The sequence below is a fragment of the Diachasma alloeum genome, unplaced genomic scaffold (assembly GCF_001412515.2).
Source record: "Diachasma alloeum isolate Michigan unplaced genomic scaffold, Dall2.0 Dall_scaffold_00209, whole genome shotgun sequence".
Taxonomy (NCBI): Eukaryota; Metazoa; Arthropoda; class Insecta; order Hymenoptera; family Braconidae; genus Diachasma; species Diachasma alloeum.
The window spans coordinates 1,456,767-1,469,928 of NW_021680374.1; the positions used below are offsets into that span (position 1 = coordinate 1,456,767).

General features: G+C 39.2%; 3 protein-coding genes across 4 annotated transcripts in view; 2 read left to right on the forward strand and 1 right to left on the reverse strand.

The window, feature by feature from the left end:
* The window catches only part of LOC107036374 (zinc finger protein 577), a 3,999-nt gene extending 2,049 nt beyond the window's left edge, over positions 1 to 1,950 (forward strand). Inside the window, exon 3 of the mRNA XM_015254314.2 lies at positions 14 to 1,950. Coding sequence (XP_015109800.1) covers positions 14 to 1,480 — 1,467 coding nt within the window. The 3' untranslated portion in view covers positions 1,481 to 1,950. The remainder of the gene's footprint in view (positions 1 to 13) is intronic.
* LOC107036442 (chromobox protein homolog 1) lies at positions 1,920 to 4,211 on the reverse strand. Its single transcript, XM_015254394.2, has 3 exons — positions 3,948 to 4,211; positions 3,753 to 3,877; positions 1,920 to 2,684 (listed from the first exon to the last, which is right to left on the reverse strand). The coding sequence occupies exons 2-3, from the start codon at positions 3,872 to 3,874 to the stop codon at positions 2,561 to 2,563; spliced, it is 246 nt and encodes an 81-aa protein (XP_015109880.1). The 5' UTR covers positions 3,875 to 3,877; positions 3,948 to 4,211; the 3' UTR covers positions 1,920 to 2,560.
* A 37-nt stretch (positions 4,212 to 4,248) lies between these two features.
* On the forward strand, positions 4,249 to 12,688 carry LOC107036439 (heterogeneous nuclear ribonucleoprotein A1, A2/B1 homolog). Of its 2 annotated transcripts, none has more exons than XM_015254389.2 (6): positions 4,249 to 4,435; positions 7,140 to 7,664; positions 8,479 to 8,770; positions 8,868 to 9,017; positions 10,268 to 10,437; positions 10,858 to 12,688. In XM_015254389.2, the coding sequence occupies exons 1-5, from the start codon at positions 4,415 to 4,417 to the stop codon at positions 10,396 to 10,398; spliced, it is 1,119 nt and encodes a 372-aa protein (XP_015109875.1). In that variant the 5' UTR covers positions 4,249 to 4,414; the 3' UTR covers positions 10,399 to 10,437; positions 10,858 to 12,688. The 2 variants fall into 2 exon arrangements, with proteins under 2 accessions (XP_015109875.1, XP_015109876.1); XM_015254390.2 differs by having other exon boundaries at positions 8,479 to 8,749.
* Positions 12,689 to 13,162: the final 474 nt, after the last annotated feature.

Genomic DNA, 13,162 nt, shown 5'->3' on the forward strand with positions numbered 1-13,162 from the left:
AATCCGCCAAAAGCCCCCAAAGCCCCCGGACCGAAACCACATAGTGACCCTGCCAGGGCGCCCCGAGCGTTACAAATGCACCATCTGCCAGAAGACCTTCCGCAACCAAAAGGGCAAGTGCTACCACGACGTCTGCCGCACCGGTGTGTCCCCGTACCGCTGCACCCTCTGCGCCAAGACCTTCGCCAAGAAATCCCACTTCGAGTACCACGAGAGGACGCACACAGGCTACAAGCCCTTCTCCTGCAGCATCTGCTCGAAGGCCTTCCCCCAGCGGAACAAATTGAACCGGCACATGCTGTCCCACGATCCCGAGAAGAAGTACCTCTGCTCATTCTGCGGCAAGAGGTACAGCAAAAAGGACGACCTGACGACCCACAGCATGATCCACACTGGAGCGAAGCCCCACTCGTGCCCCACGTGTGGCAAAACCTTCAGAATTCGAACGAGTTTGAATCGCCACATGAGGAGTCACTCGTCGGAGCGCCCGTGGGCCTGCGACGTGTGCGAGAAGAGTTTCAAGGACAAGGCGCTGCTGGTGAGGCACAGGAAGACGCACGGGAAGGAGAGGCCGTACTGCTGCGCCCACTGCTCGAGGGTCTTCCTGTCGAAGAGTGAGCTGAGAAGACACATATCGAGTCACTCGGACGCCAAGCCCTTCGCCTGCCGCCTCTGCAAGACTGTCTTCAGGCGAAAGGACAATTTAATTCGACACATACGTCATCACCACATGGGGGAGAGCCCGGAGGGGGAGGGCAGCTCCCCGGGGGCTCGAAGAAAGACCGAGGGGAGGAGGAAGGACGTGGAGAGGAGGCAGGGTAAGGTGAGGAGAGGGAAGAGGGGGGCTGAGGGCCAGGGGATGGCCTCCAGTGACGAAAGAATCCAGGTAAACTCCAGGACTGAGGCCAGGGGAGTCAGCACACCTGTCATTCGTGCCCCTGGGGAGTCCAGCAATGCTGTGCCAGTGATCAATGGCCCCATCAGCATTCCGAAGCCCTGGGACCAGCCTGTGGCGAATCAAACCGTGCTGACGTACACTGTGCCCATCCCCAGTGAGGAGGCTGTCGTCATCAATCAGAGGATCGAGGAGAGGCTCTATCAGCAGGGCTCGGAGGCCAGCAGTGTCTACTTCTACAGGGAACGAGCCAGTCGAGAGGCGTTTGCTCCAGGGGGGGGATTTCCACCTCTCGGGCAGAACTCGGCGGTCAGGGCCGTTCCTGGGGGCAGGAGGGTCTCGGGGGACTCCAGCTTTTCACCGCCGATGAGCGGGCAGTTGACTGAGCTGAGGAGCGCCGCGGCTGCCGGACTGAGGGAGGGGGGCAGGAGGAAGTGCACGATTGTGGGGGATGAGAGGGTTCAGCTTCAGCTGGGGGGCGAACAGGCGGAGGGGACCAACTGCGTCTCCACTATTAAGGAGAACTTTGGGGGCCAGACTCGGTGGAGGAGGAGGAATGAGAATCTTAGGGAACATCACAACTGAAGTTTTGGGGATTTTTTACTGGTGGAAAGGTTTTAATGAGTATATCTCGAAATCTGGGGGGGATAGCGAAATTTTTGGTATTGGCTTTTTTGGGGGGTGAATTGAGCGCTACAAAAAAGGTTATTATGAAAATTTTGATATCTGCCTTTGGTTTAGAGATATTCAGTGAAAAAGGAACAGCGGATTTATTCATTGGCAGTTGGCGATTTCGTTGATATTAATTGTCGATGTTTTTAATGGTAAAATGTTATTGCGAATAATTCTTCTCGTAAAGGAGTTTTTGGGTCTGTTTTCATAAGATTGCAATTTTTTATAATTTTTCATTTGTACCGGAAAATATTCTAAAATGTTGATAATTAACAATTGATATTGATTTAATCAACAGAAAAGGGAGGATTCGTTGACTGTCTTCTAGGGGGAATGATTGCAGTGAAGACTATTGAAATTGTGATATGATAAATTTTATTATTTTTCTATTGTAAGAACTTGGTGACAACTTAAAAGTGTATAAATTGTAAATAACGTTGGAATTGTTATGGAATTCAAGGACATGTATTCCGGAGTAATTAGCTATTTATTATCTGTAAATTTTTGGAACTGAATTGAAGATTGAATAATCGTTAAGCATGTGTTTAAAAAAATTCAAAATACATTCACCTGATTTTACGTAAAATACTTAAACTAGTTGTTATTTAGGACCTTAATTAGTCAATTGATGGTGATAAATTGGATTTTACAACAGAACGGAACTAAAATGTTGATGAATTTAGGGGGAAACTTCGACAAAAATAAAAAACATCACTTCTAATTCTTTTAAAATGGCTTCTGAATGAACGTCTCTTCTGGATTTCCTCGAACGAATGTAATGAGTCGTTTGCTTGTCTTAAAAACCTACAATACACATTAATATTCACAAACGCATGAGATTCGAGGGAAAAGTGACTAGTGTGATGCTTCGAACTGTCACAGAAACGATGGTGAATAATGAATAATAAACGTAAAATTGAAAAAGTAAATTCGAAGGGGAATAAGTCTAGGAATTCGCTTAGAACAATTGCTATGGGTAGGTATTAGTTTTCATTACTGGGGCTTGGCCTTTGTCGTGTGCCAAGTCAACCGATCCTCGTAGTATCTGATGACTACCTGGGGACACATCACGTTGGCTTCCTTCGCTGATACTAAGTCAGTCTCCTCTGAACCTTGCCTGAATGACAAACACGAAAATTAAGTATTAAAATTCGAGAATTGACTTAAAATCCATTCTCAGAGAAGGACAATTGTGAAAATGCACTAGGAATTTATATTTTTTATTCACGAGTAGAGAATTCTTGTTCTGGGGAATAAGAGGCCAGTTAAAAACGTCATACAAATTAATGAATCGTCTCTTTCAAATGAAGTTTGCAAGAAATTCTTCAGTAATTTAAATTTTCAATTATTTTATGAATAATTCATGCAGAGTTGAACTGTGAGAGTTCAATGAGTCAATTTATTGCGAAAAATTGGGTGCATGTGCATAAAAAATGAAGAATGGGAAATGCACAAAAATTTTAGCTTGACAAATGAACCATTCTTCCTTTGAGAATGAAATAATTTCAAGTTTTTATTGAATATTTTCAATGTAGAGGACTAAATAAAGACTGTCGATATATTTAGAATGTTAATGTCATTGAATTGCCAGTAAAATAAGATTTTTCCATGAAAAGAACAATTATTTCTCCTTGTCATGCACTAAGCTGACCTCAATTAATAATTCCTCTTCTTGAATTCTTTTTTTTTTCTAATATTAACAATTAGAAAATGAAATATAGTTGATTTCACTACAAATATCATCTTTCATTAGAATAATTGAACAATACATAGGGGAGGTTGGGGTAAAACGGACACTTTTGACTTTTTTTTAAATGTTAATGAGGGGTTGAAATGTTGATAAAATTCAATATTTTTTTCTTCAATACAAAGAATAATTCTTTCCCTTTCCAAATTGAGCTCAATTGATGAATTTGTTTCTGAGTTATGAATAATTAAAAAAGAGTCTAAAGTGTCCGTTTTACCCCACCCGCTCCTATTTTTCATTCAATCAAAAAAATCCTCGAAAATAAAAAATTCTGCATTTGGAAAAGAATAAGCAATTTCCTCAAGCACCAGAATATTCTCGAATTGAGCATAAAAATCCTCCTTTAACAACCGAAATAACCCCAATCCCAGAGCGAGACGCCTCGCCTCCACTCTCCCCTCACAAAGCCCTCGCCCAACCCCAAACCCCCAAAATTACCATTTCATAAGGAACATGAGTTCTCCACTGGAGTCCGTAGCCCCAATGATTTTCTCCGGCTGAAATCCCTTCTTGAACCCCTTGGGCTTCTCCTCGTCCTTCATAATTCTCTTGGAACTCATCGCCTGCAACAAACGCCCCGGAATTGCATACGTGTTGCAAAAAGCCTCATCAGTACTAAAGAAATCAACTCACGATTATCTCTAGGTTAGATCCGCTGCAAACCGTCAACTCCAGTCACTTCGGATAATTCTAGTCCCTCAGAAACCTCTTCTCATCACGAGAGCCCACAACAGTCTAGTTTATTTCCCCTGATGCCAGTTATAACGAGCCAAACAATAATAATTCATCTACAACAACAATTTATGGCACTTGTTTACGTTTGGAAACGCCATGTTTGATGTTTGATACCATTTCGGAGCGATTTGGACTTCATTTTGAATTTTCCTACCTCGCTCAGTTCCCTCGGAAGTCGCTAGGGGGCCGGCACTTCCGGTCGGGCCAGGGGTTCACGCGCGTTACAAGACGGAGTGCCAATCGATCGTCCTTTCGTTTGCAACGAAATACGTTGAGCAGTCGCGCTTGGCTATTCGTGTCAGTTGCTGTGATTGAGGTTTTTTTACATCTCCAAGCGATATTGGAGATTATTCAGGGGAGCAAGGATGGTAAAAATGGAGCACGAGGTGAGCCACTCGTTATTCAACATTTTTTACTGACTATTTCGGATTTTTTGAGCACAAATCACGGATTAAGTGGTAGGGACGTTGCTCGGGACGTTGTCGAGTCGGCGTCTGCTCGTCACGTGAAATTCTCTTGTGGAAGGAGTGATTATTATGGAGTGCCTAGTTAAATTGATTAATTGATGCCCAAATTAATTGATTAATTAGTTCATCGGGAGAATAGTTGGATTCGCGGGAATTTCGTTGATTTTGCTGGACGTTCTGGAGATTCAGTGGACGGTAGGGGATTGCTCGCGCTTCAGGGGCTGTTGGTTCATATTTTTTAGTTGCATAATTGTTGAGAAGTGTTTAAGGTTGTTGTTCGAGGGTCGGGCGATAATTTCGGTGGAGATTTCTATTTTTGGGGAGTGGAGCGGCGCCCGGCAATGCGGCGAGAAAAATGGCGGCGGTTTTTTAGGGCTCAATGTCGGGAGAAAGTCGAGTTTTTTGGAGTCTTGATTTTTGGAGGTGAGGGAATTGATGGAGTTTGGGTGCTGCTGGGTGATGGCGAGTCGGGGGATTTGGGGGCTGGGGAGAATAACGGGAGACGGTTGGGGCCTAGGCGTACCCAAGCCGCGCCATTTTGAACGACAACTCGGTCTCTCTCTCTTTAACGCTTTAATGAGAGAGACGGAGATGTCGGCGAAGCTTGAAGTCGGATAATTGTTTAGTGAGGGTGAGAATAGACAGTTTGGAGACAATTCGGGAGGGAAGTTTTTGGATTTTGTGGCAGGGATGGTAGCAGAATATTTGAAACTGCTGGTTTCTGCGAGACTTCGTGGAATAACTTGAAAGGTATTTTATAGAGCGAAATTTCGATTCAGATTTCTAGGGCTTCGCAGCAAAACTGGGAATGAAGGCTGTGAATCCAGGAGAAGTTGAAATATTTTAGACGAAAATTTCGGGATAGTGTAATTTTTAACGGAGTTCTGATAAAAATAAATTGGAGACTTGTAGTTGATAAAATTTCAAGCTTCACTAAGTGAGGAAATTCGAAATTTTTGAGCAACAGGAAAATTTTCTGACTTGAATTTTGAATGAAGTGAAATTTCAAGGATATATTTGCCTGATTTTTTCTGATTTCTATGAATTTTCAACGATAATTTCATAGATTAAATAAATAAACTCAAATTTGCAATTTCCATTGACCCTTTCATCAAATTGTGAGTTTGCAAACATCAAATTTCTCGAAATTTCAGAGGAACTGTCACTTGTTAAATAAATCCACGCAGTGTACCGAAAATTACAGCCAAAAATTTTTGACAGCATCAATTGAAAAGAATAAAAATTTCTTTAAATCAAATTTTGAAGATTAAAATATGAAGTAAATTCCATGCGGAAGTTGGTATAAGTAGGGACATTTTGGTTAAGTTTGTGCTCAATCGGCAATCGAGTGTCAGTCAATTTTTTGTCACGAACAATTTACATTTCTGGTTGCCCCGAAATGGCGGATTATATAAAAGTGACCATGCCATGGAGAGCGAAATATTTTCGAGCGTACAGAGTTGACACTGACCGAAAAACTCCAGTCAAAAAAACAAGAGACTGTTGTGTAAACAAATCATTAAAGTGTGAATTCGATGGATTAATTTCCCACATTCAACAATGAATAATTTTTTTTTTTGGAATTTACAATTTGACTCAAGTGCTTTGATCCACCTTTTAGAACAAAAATAAAAAATGTTAATCCACTTCCTCATATTCATCATTAGCACAACTACTTTATCTAATTTACATAATTTCCCCAACTGCAATATTATTATTATTATTCCCTCGATGATGTTGATTAATCCTCTCAGGACTAGTAAAACTTTAACAAAAAATTTCAGTGATGAATAATTATTTTTTTAAGAATTTTCAATTTGACTCAAGTGCTTTGATCCAATTTTTGGAGCAAAAATGAAAAATGTTAATCCACTTCCTCATATTCGTCATTAGCACAACTACTTTATCTAATTTACATAATTTCCCCAACTGCAATATTATTATTATTATTCCCTCGATGATGTTGATTAATCCTCTCAGGACTAGTAAAACTTTAACAAAAAATTTCAGTGATGAATAATTATTTTTTTAAGAATTTTCAATTTGACTCAAGTGCTTTGATCCAATTTTTGGAGCAAAAATGAAAAATGTTAATCCACTTCCTCATATTCGTCATTAGCACAACTACTTTATCTAATTTACATAATTTCCCCAACTGCAATATTATTATTATTATTCCCTCGATGATGTTGATTAATCCTCTCAGGACTAGTAAAACTTTAACAAAAAATTTCAGTGATGAATAATTATTTTTTTAAGAATTTTCAATTTGACTCAAGTGCTTTGATCCAATTTTTGGAGCAAAAATGAAAAATGTTAATCCACTTCCTCATATTCGTCATTAGCACAACTACTTTATCTAATTTACATAATTTCCCCAACTGCAATATTATTATTATTCCCTCAAATGATGTTGATTAATCCTCTGAGGACTAGTAAGACTCCAGTAAAAAATTCCAATGATGAATAATTATTTTTTTGGGAATTTCCAATTTGATTCAAGTGCGTTGATTCAAGTGTTGGACGAAAAAGAAAAATTTCAATTCATTTCCATCATTCACGACGTCATATCTTCAACCGCAATGTCATTGTTATTTACTCGATGATGTTGATTACTCCTCAGGACGGTAAAAATGAACCTGAGCACGTACGCAAGCTCTTCATCGGTGGTTTAGACTACAGAACCACAGATGACTCCCTCAAGAAGCACTTTGAGCAGTGGGGGGAGATCGTCGACGTTGTGGTGATGAAGGACCCGAAGACAAAGCGCTCCAGGGGCTTCGGTTTTATCACGTACTCCCGAGCCCACATGGTGGACGATGCCCAGAACGCCAGGCCCCACCGTGTGGACGGCAGAGTCGTCGAGCCGAAGAGGGCAGTACCCAGACAGGAGATCGGCCGACCCGAGGCTGGAGCCACTGTCAAGAAACTCTTCGTGGGAGGCCTCAAGGACGACCACGAGGAGGAGGACTTGAGACAGTACTTCCAGAGCTATGGCAGCATCAACTCCATCTCAATCGTCACTGATAAGGAGACTGGCAAGAAACGAGGGTTTGGATTCGTCGAGTTCGATGATTACGATCCTGTCGACAAAATTTGCCTGCAGAGGAACCATCAGATTCGGGGGAAACATGTGGACGTTAAAAAGGTAAATTTTTTGTTGGCATTTAGTTCCGAGACTTGTGGACAGTTTTTGGAATTTATTTTTATGAAATTTTCATGGGGAATTGAATTCCAAGTGGAGAACTGAATATCATTGATATTAGACATTTTGGGATAATAATTGTTTTATTGTCGGGGGAAAATTGGAAGGAAAGATTTTTTTGGAAATTTAATTCTTTAAAAAAATGGTCTCGTGATGGTTTCCCTCAATTTCGTGGTTAAAATAATGTTTAGTTCTACTTTTTACGAATCGTATTGACAATTTGATACCTCACTATTAAATTGTTGGAGAATCTTTATTGTTATCATAAAAATGCAAAATATAATTGCATTTTAAAATATTTCAAGAAAAAAATGATCACCTGCAGAACAATAATCATGAAAATGATAATACCATTGTTTCAATCTCAAATGATTTCTTGAAAGGAAATCAAATTTTTTCATTTTCCATAAATATCAAGGGATGTTGGAGAAAAACTATTCGGTCGTCGATATCGACGTGTTTTCAATTATTAGTGTCAAATTTAATGCGGTTAGCTTCTTCATACATAATTGGTTTAGATATTAACGAGACTGAACATTAATCGAGTCACGAGCCTAGTGAAGCTAAAATAATCAGCGAAACGTCGCAAAATGACAATTAGATAAATGTTATTTTCATTTTTCTCCAACACCCTTTGATATTTTTGGATAACTAACAACAATGGAGATGAACCAGAACACGAATTTATTTTTACATTTCATTGTAAAAAAATTTTAAAGACAAAGTTCTCGTGAAATAAAATTGTAATTGGTTTTAGGCGTTGAGCAGGGCAGAGATGGCATCAGCCACCGGTGGTGGTGGTGGTGGAGGTGGTGGTGGCGGTGCCGGTAACCGTGGAGGACAGTCTGGGGGTCGGGGTCCACGGGGTAGTAATCAGGGTGGTAATCAGGGAGGGAATTGGGGTGGGAGAGGAGGTGGTGGTGGGGGTGGTGGTGGTGACTGGAATAACGGTGGTAGTCAGAGTGGTTATGGAGGTGGTAATCAAGGTGGGTGGGGTGGAAATGGACCCTGGGAGAATCAAAATCAAGGCAAGTCATCAGGCGAAATAGGTGAACACGATAATTTATTTACCGAGAAATCGACTGATATTACTCAATTGGTTGTGAATTTTTATTGAAATTTATTTTTCAATTGTTATGGCTTCAGGGGGTGGCTGGGGTGGACAGGGAGGCCAGGGTGGTTACAACTCGGGTGGCAACTGGAGCAATGACAACTTTGGCAGTGGCTATCAGCAGGGATATGGGGGTGGACCAGTGAGGAACAACTTCAACTCTGGAGGAAGGCCAGCACCCTACGGTACTAGTATGGGTCCTAGTGGCCGGCAATCGGGAGACGGAAGATGGATGTCACAATTCGGTGGACAAGGTTGCTCTTAAATCATTCAACAATCGTCTGAATTGGGTTTTTCCATTAATTTGGCATTTTTCAACACTGACTCTCATTGGAGTCCTTTTGTTTTCTTCCATTTCGTGTTTTGCATCGAGATGGTATTGAATTCTACTAAATTCCACGAAATTTTTAATTCACCGTGTGAAATTCGAGGTTTTCCAAGTGCTCAAATACCTATTGAATTTCATACAGTAAATTTAATAAATTTACTATTGGAATTATGCAATGTGTGATGGGTTGGCATATCTCAATTTAGTAGAATTCAATCAGTATATTGTGGAATTAGTAGAGAAAATCTTAAGGCAAAACATCAAATGTGCTTAAAAATAAAGAGATTGGAGAGAATGGTGTGTTGGTGGTGAAGTATGCCATCAATTTTATTTATTGATGAATGTTAAAATTCAATGAAAAATATTAGACTTGCTATTTTTCATTTTGATATGAAAAATTGATAGCGAGTTATGAACGATTGAAAAGTCTGAATTATGCAGATTTTTCAGAATAAAAAATACACATCTGATATATTTCATTCAATTTTTATATTTCGTATCATTGGATAAAATGAATCTATGCAACAACCCAATTTTCGTTGGATGTACCACAAACGCAGATCGTTTAGTCCCTGATGCAAAAATGAACAACTTTAACTTTTAATATTTATAATAAATTCATCCGGGTGTAAACTCAAACATTCGATGAATTTCCAATATTTCATCGACTTCAGACTTCACAAAACAATTTATTTCCTTCCATTAATCCGCTGATTTTAATTAAAAAATTGCTTTGATTAAACGAAATGCGTTTTCTCCCCTTCAAAATAAAAACCCACCTCGTAATTAACATAATCCAGTAGCAAAGTGATTAATATTGAATAATCAATCGAGTTTGAAATCCATTTTCATTCCATATTGATTTTAAAAATCAAATTTATCAGTCAATGTCGAGGAATTGAATCTTTCCTGACATTTTTTCCTTCTATTACTCTTCATCCCTCAAGTGCTGAATTAATCGTGTTGTGTGAGAGCCCCTTTGTCCACTCAATAAATGTAGCAACTATAACAATCCGCATTAACCCACAACAAAAAAATCTGGGCAATTTCAAAAACGAAAAGTACATGCAAATAAATTCATGGATTTTCGTTTCTTCGTGGTTCCAGGACCAATGGGTGGCAACTCTGGAGGCGGCGGTGGTGGTGGCTACGGTGGTGGCAACCAGGGTGGCTACGGAGGTGGTAATATGGGCGGTGGAAACATGGGTGGAGGTGGTGGTGGCGGAAGAAGATACTAAAACAACCCTAAGAACATCCAAAAGACTCTCCCTCGTACGGTGAGTATCACACCTCATCCCCTCTCTCTTCTCCTCAGTCAAATGATTGAAACAATTTTTTTAAAGTACTCATTTTTGGGTGGATTAGAGTCTCAATTCATCACTAAGAAGTGCAAAAATTTATTATTTTCCTCTAGGCAACAAAATTCACAATTTCAATAAATTACTTTATCAATTAGTCTAATCAGGCAGTAGTACGTGAGTTTAGTATCACAGGTGCAGGCACTTGACGTCGAGTAGCAACTCTTAATCGTCATCAATTAATTCAATTAATTAATTTATCAATCAGTTCAGCACAGAATCCCCAAGAGTAGAATAAAATGCCTAAAGGTTCATGATTGTTACAGCATAAAAATTGAATTAAGGTATTTATTGAGGGTAAACGTCAACTAACGTGATTTTGTCAATTTTAAACCTCAGGTGATCCCCTACTACTTGTCTTCTAGTCCGCACAGTAAACAACTGTGCTGTGTTAGTATGAAGGCGGCAGGCAGGGTGTAGAAAATGCAGGACAATGGGCAGGACAATCAGGAGATACAGGAGAAAAAAGTAATGAGACAGTGAAGTAATGCGCAAACGTGAAAATTTTCTGTAGATCGAAGTGAGGGACTAGATGGATTTAAGGATATGACTTTAAGTACTGTGACTTAGGCTCGAGTTATTTCACATGAGGGCACCCCCCAGACTTCATTCGTTACACTTGAGAGATATTTTTAGTTTTATTTTCACTCACGAAGAGGATTTTTATCGGCAAAATGACATGCTTCAAATACATTTCGTACTTTGCAGTGAGATCTTGGCTACGAGAACTAATCCTCACATCGTAATTGCACAGTAACTTATTGAATTCTACTAAATTGAAATGTGCCAACCTAATTGAATATTATATCATTCAAATTTGTTAATGTTTAATTTACTGTACGCACATGGACAAGTGTGAGTTCTAGAAAAAGAAAATTCACCGATTTGGGCACAATAAAGTTAACATTTACAGGTTTGAATCGTGTAGAATGGGGAGTGCAATTTCTGTAGACAAGATCTTGATTCAAAACATTTTGTCAAGATGATTCAGTGTCTCACCTGTCAGGAGTCCCCTCATTTCTTCATACATTTGACGTTTTGCATTGAGATCTTGTCTGCAAATCTGTAATCCTCACATTTTAATTACACAATTTATTTATTGCATTCTACTAAACTGGAATGTGCCAACCCAATTAAACATTATATAATTCAAACGTCTCAATGTTTAATTTGTTGTGTGCAAAAATAGAGAGGTGTAACTTGAGCATTTGGACTTAGCTTTTTTTTTCTTGAATTGCACTTTTAATCATTCACACAATGAGTTCAACATGTGGACATTTGAACTGTATAATGTGGAATTGGATATATTTGTCGTGTATGAGTGTGTGAGGATTGCAATCTCTGCAGGCAAAATCTCAATGCAGAACATTCCAAGAGACTCAATTGTGTGAAGTCATTTTGTCGACGTCAAAGCATGCCCACGAGACATTCGTTCTGTTCAATCTATTGCGAGTCGTTTGCTGCGGAAGATTCACAGGGTCAATGTAAGAATCTGGGTTTTTACCACAAAAATCAATTTTTTTTAAACATGAACAAAAACACTGATGGTAGAATTCGTGAGACGATTCTTATGTGAAGACCAAAGAGATGACGAGCCGTTTCAAAGGGGGAGAGTTGATATAACAATCCTATCTATTTAATACCAAGATTATTCGGGAAAGGGGAATGATAAGTTTTTCCCAATCATTGAGATAAGGAACGAGATAGAATATTTGACAGCATTTCATTGTCGTGGATGTGTTTAGGATAATACCCAATTAATATTTAAGTTGTATAATGTCTTAAGAGGTAGTTTGAATAAACGAAGAAATTTCAACAACAAGTTTATGACCAGAATCTTTTTTCACAGATTTTTTTGAAAGATTTATTTCAATTTTAAGGAGTTTAATGATGTTATGAGCGGCTGTCAAAATCATCGGATTAATTGTGTAGGTCATAGGATTTTCAGTTGGAATTTCAAGGACAACACGTACTGTAGGAGATAGTTTTATTGTCAAGAGGATGACGAGCTGTAGTTGACGTACACGAATTATTGAGGATTATCTGTAATTTCGACGAGTTCTGTGTCGCCTCGATAGGTCAGTCTTGATTATGTGTAAGCACAGTATTAAAAATTAATAATTTGTACATAAAAAAAATCAAAATGATGAAAAAAAACGATAAAACCCTATAACGATTGTAGTTAATTTCTGATAATTTTTTTTGGTGGATTTATGGATGAGGGATGTGTAGAGTGGATTCAGTCATTGGACAGTTGATTGATAGAATTTTTCATTGAGAATTCAGTGAACAATTCTCGTTCGTTTTAATTGAAGATTTTTTTGGTCATCTCTCTCAATTAAATCCACTGAAATTAGCACGAATTTAGATAACTCTGAGGTATTTAACATCGAAGAAGGCGAGGAAGAGAATAGGCGAGAGTATAAGAAAGCATTAACGAGGAAAATGGGAAATTAAGAGCAGGGCAGATAGAGCAAGTGGATATGAAGGATTTCTAGTTCGAAGCCAGAGGAATAAGACTAGAACCTTTTGCCTAGGCCTCACTCTATCGCTTAACCCAATGTCTAGAAAATGTGTGCAGGTAGGAGGTACTTAGATTGATCCATTAAATAGATGTATGAAGATGAGAGTTATCATCGAGAGA